Source organism: Chiloscyllium punctatum, chromosome 34 (assembly GCF_047496795.1).
Source record: "Chiloscyllium punctatum isolate Juve2018m chromosome 34, sChiPun1.3, whole genome shotgun sequence".
Lineage (NCBI taxonomy): Eukaryota > Metazoa > Chordata > Chondrichthyes > Orectolobiformes > Hemiscylliidae > Chiloscyllium > Chiloscyllium punctatum.
In genome coordinates, this window is record NC_092772.1 from 51,871,950 (window position 1) to 51,873,438 (window position 1,489).

General features: G+C 44.3%; 1 protein-coding gene across 1 annotated transcript; it reads right to left on the reverse strand.

Moving 5' to 3' along the window:
* Positions 1-262: 262 nt before the first annotated feature.
* Positions 263-1,156, reverse strand: LOC140458951 (probable G-protein coupled receptor 139). The gene has a single exon (XM_072553686.1). It carries the CDS (start codon positions 1,154-1,156, stop codon positions 263-265), a length of 894 nt encoding a protein of 297 aa, XP_072409787.1.
* Positions 1,157-1,489: the final 333 nt, after the last annotated feature.

Here is a 1,489-nt window from a genome sequence, read left to right on the forward strand (position 1 = left end):
TGGGGTTGTGTCTGTGTGTAAGGGAGGGTTGAATATTTTTATATTCACCAGCGCTCAGAAACTCTAATAGGGAACTTTCATGAGCAACAGAGTTTGGAAATGCTTCCAGAATTGGACAATGTTGCATTCAGCAATGAGAGAAATGTTCCAATCCTAAACTCAATACATGAGAGCTACATTCACAGAAGATTAAATACTTTGAGACCAGGAAATGTCCACGGAGCGATGTACCACTGGGAAGCTGCAGATCCACTTGTGTTTGTTACTGAAATGCAGGGAGTGATTCACGGATGAGAGTGAAGGGATATTTCAGAGCCCTCTTCAGCTCCTCTCTGAATTTACTCTGGGTCAGAGCATAAAGGGCAGTGTTTGTACAGGAGCTCAGGTAGAAGAGCAAAGTCCCAGATATGTCAGCGATCATAACAGGATGGTCATAACTCGGGTAAAAATGGTTGTTGGTAATCTCCATCAGTAAGAAAACACTGATCTTAGGCATCCACAACAATATAAAACTGCCCGAGACAACAAACAGAAGAATGATGGATTTCCGCCTATTGACCATCTCTGCATCTCCTCTCTGGTCCCTGTTACTGGGAGTTCGGAGACCCCTGCGTGCCCGATTTGCCAAGACAATGTGCCTGACGGTCAGAGCATTGAACAGCAGGATCAGGAGGTAGGGAATCAATGGGTTCAGCAGCTGGTGGATCCAGAAAAATGCCACCCATCCTGGCAATCTGAAGAACTCAGGTCTGGTATTGCATCCCCAGGGCACACCATCCAATGTGTCATGTGGTTGGTACTTAAAGTAAAAAGGGATATTCCTCAAAATGTTCAACAGGGAAACAGTGCTTACCACGGCTGCTGCTGTTCTGGCAGAGCAATATCTGGCTTTTAAATTGTGGCAACAAATGACCACAAAGCGGTCAAAGGTGAAAGTGATGGTCAACCAGACTGAGCAGTCGATAGCAGCATAGGCCAACACAACATTAACACTGCACACGGCTGGCTGTAACAGGAATGAGAGGGGGAAATATATAGAAGCAAGTGCGTTGAGTATAATACCAAACAAAATGACCAGTAGATCGGCTGTTGCCATGGAGATTAGGTAGAGGGAAGCACCTTTGGTGATGCCGCACTTTCCCCGGATGAGAATCATAATTGTCACCAAATCAGCTGCAAGATAAATTAAGAAGATTGTAGATCATGATCAATGATTGACAGAGTGAATATTCATGTCCGTGACAACTTTGGTGGCATAGTAGTAACCTCACCAGAGTAGCAACACAACATACATGGCTAATGATGTTTTTTTAAATGTTTGATTCAAATCCCATCATAACAAATGGTGAATTCTGAAATTACTCATGTCTGGAAGGAAGATTCTAATGGCTGGCATGGAACAACTGCTGACAGTCATAAAAACCCTTGAGGTTCACCAACATGTGGCTTTCCAAGGGCATTGTGCCATTCTCTGCCCTCTCTCAGTGGC

Bases quoted from the DNA above. Each gene is read 5' to 3' on its own strand.
- LOC140458951 (XM_072553686.1), bottom strand. From the start codon at position 1,156: ATGATTCTCATCCGGGGAAAGTGCGGCATCACCAAAGGTGCTTCCCTC.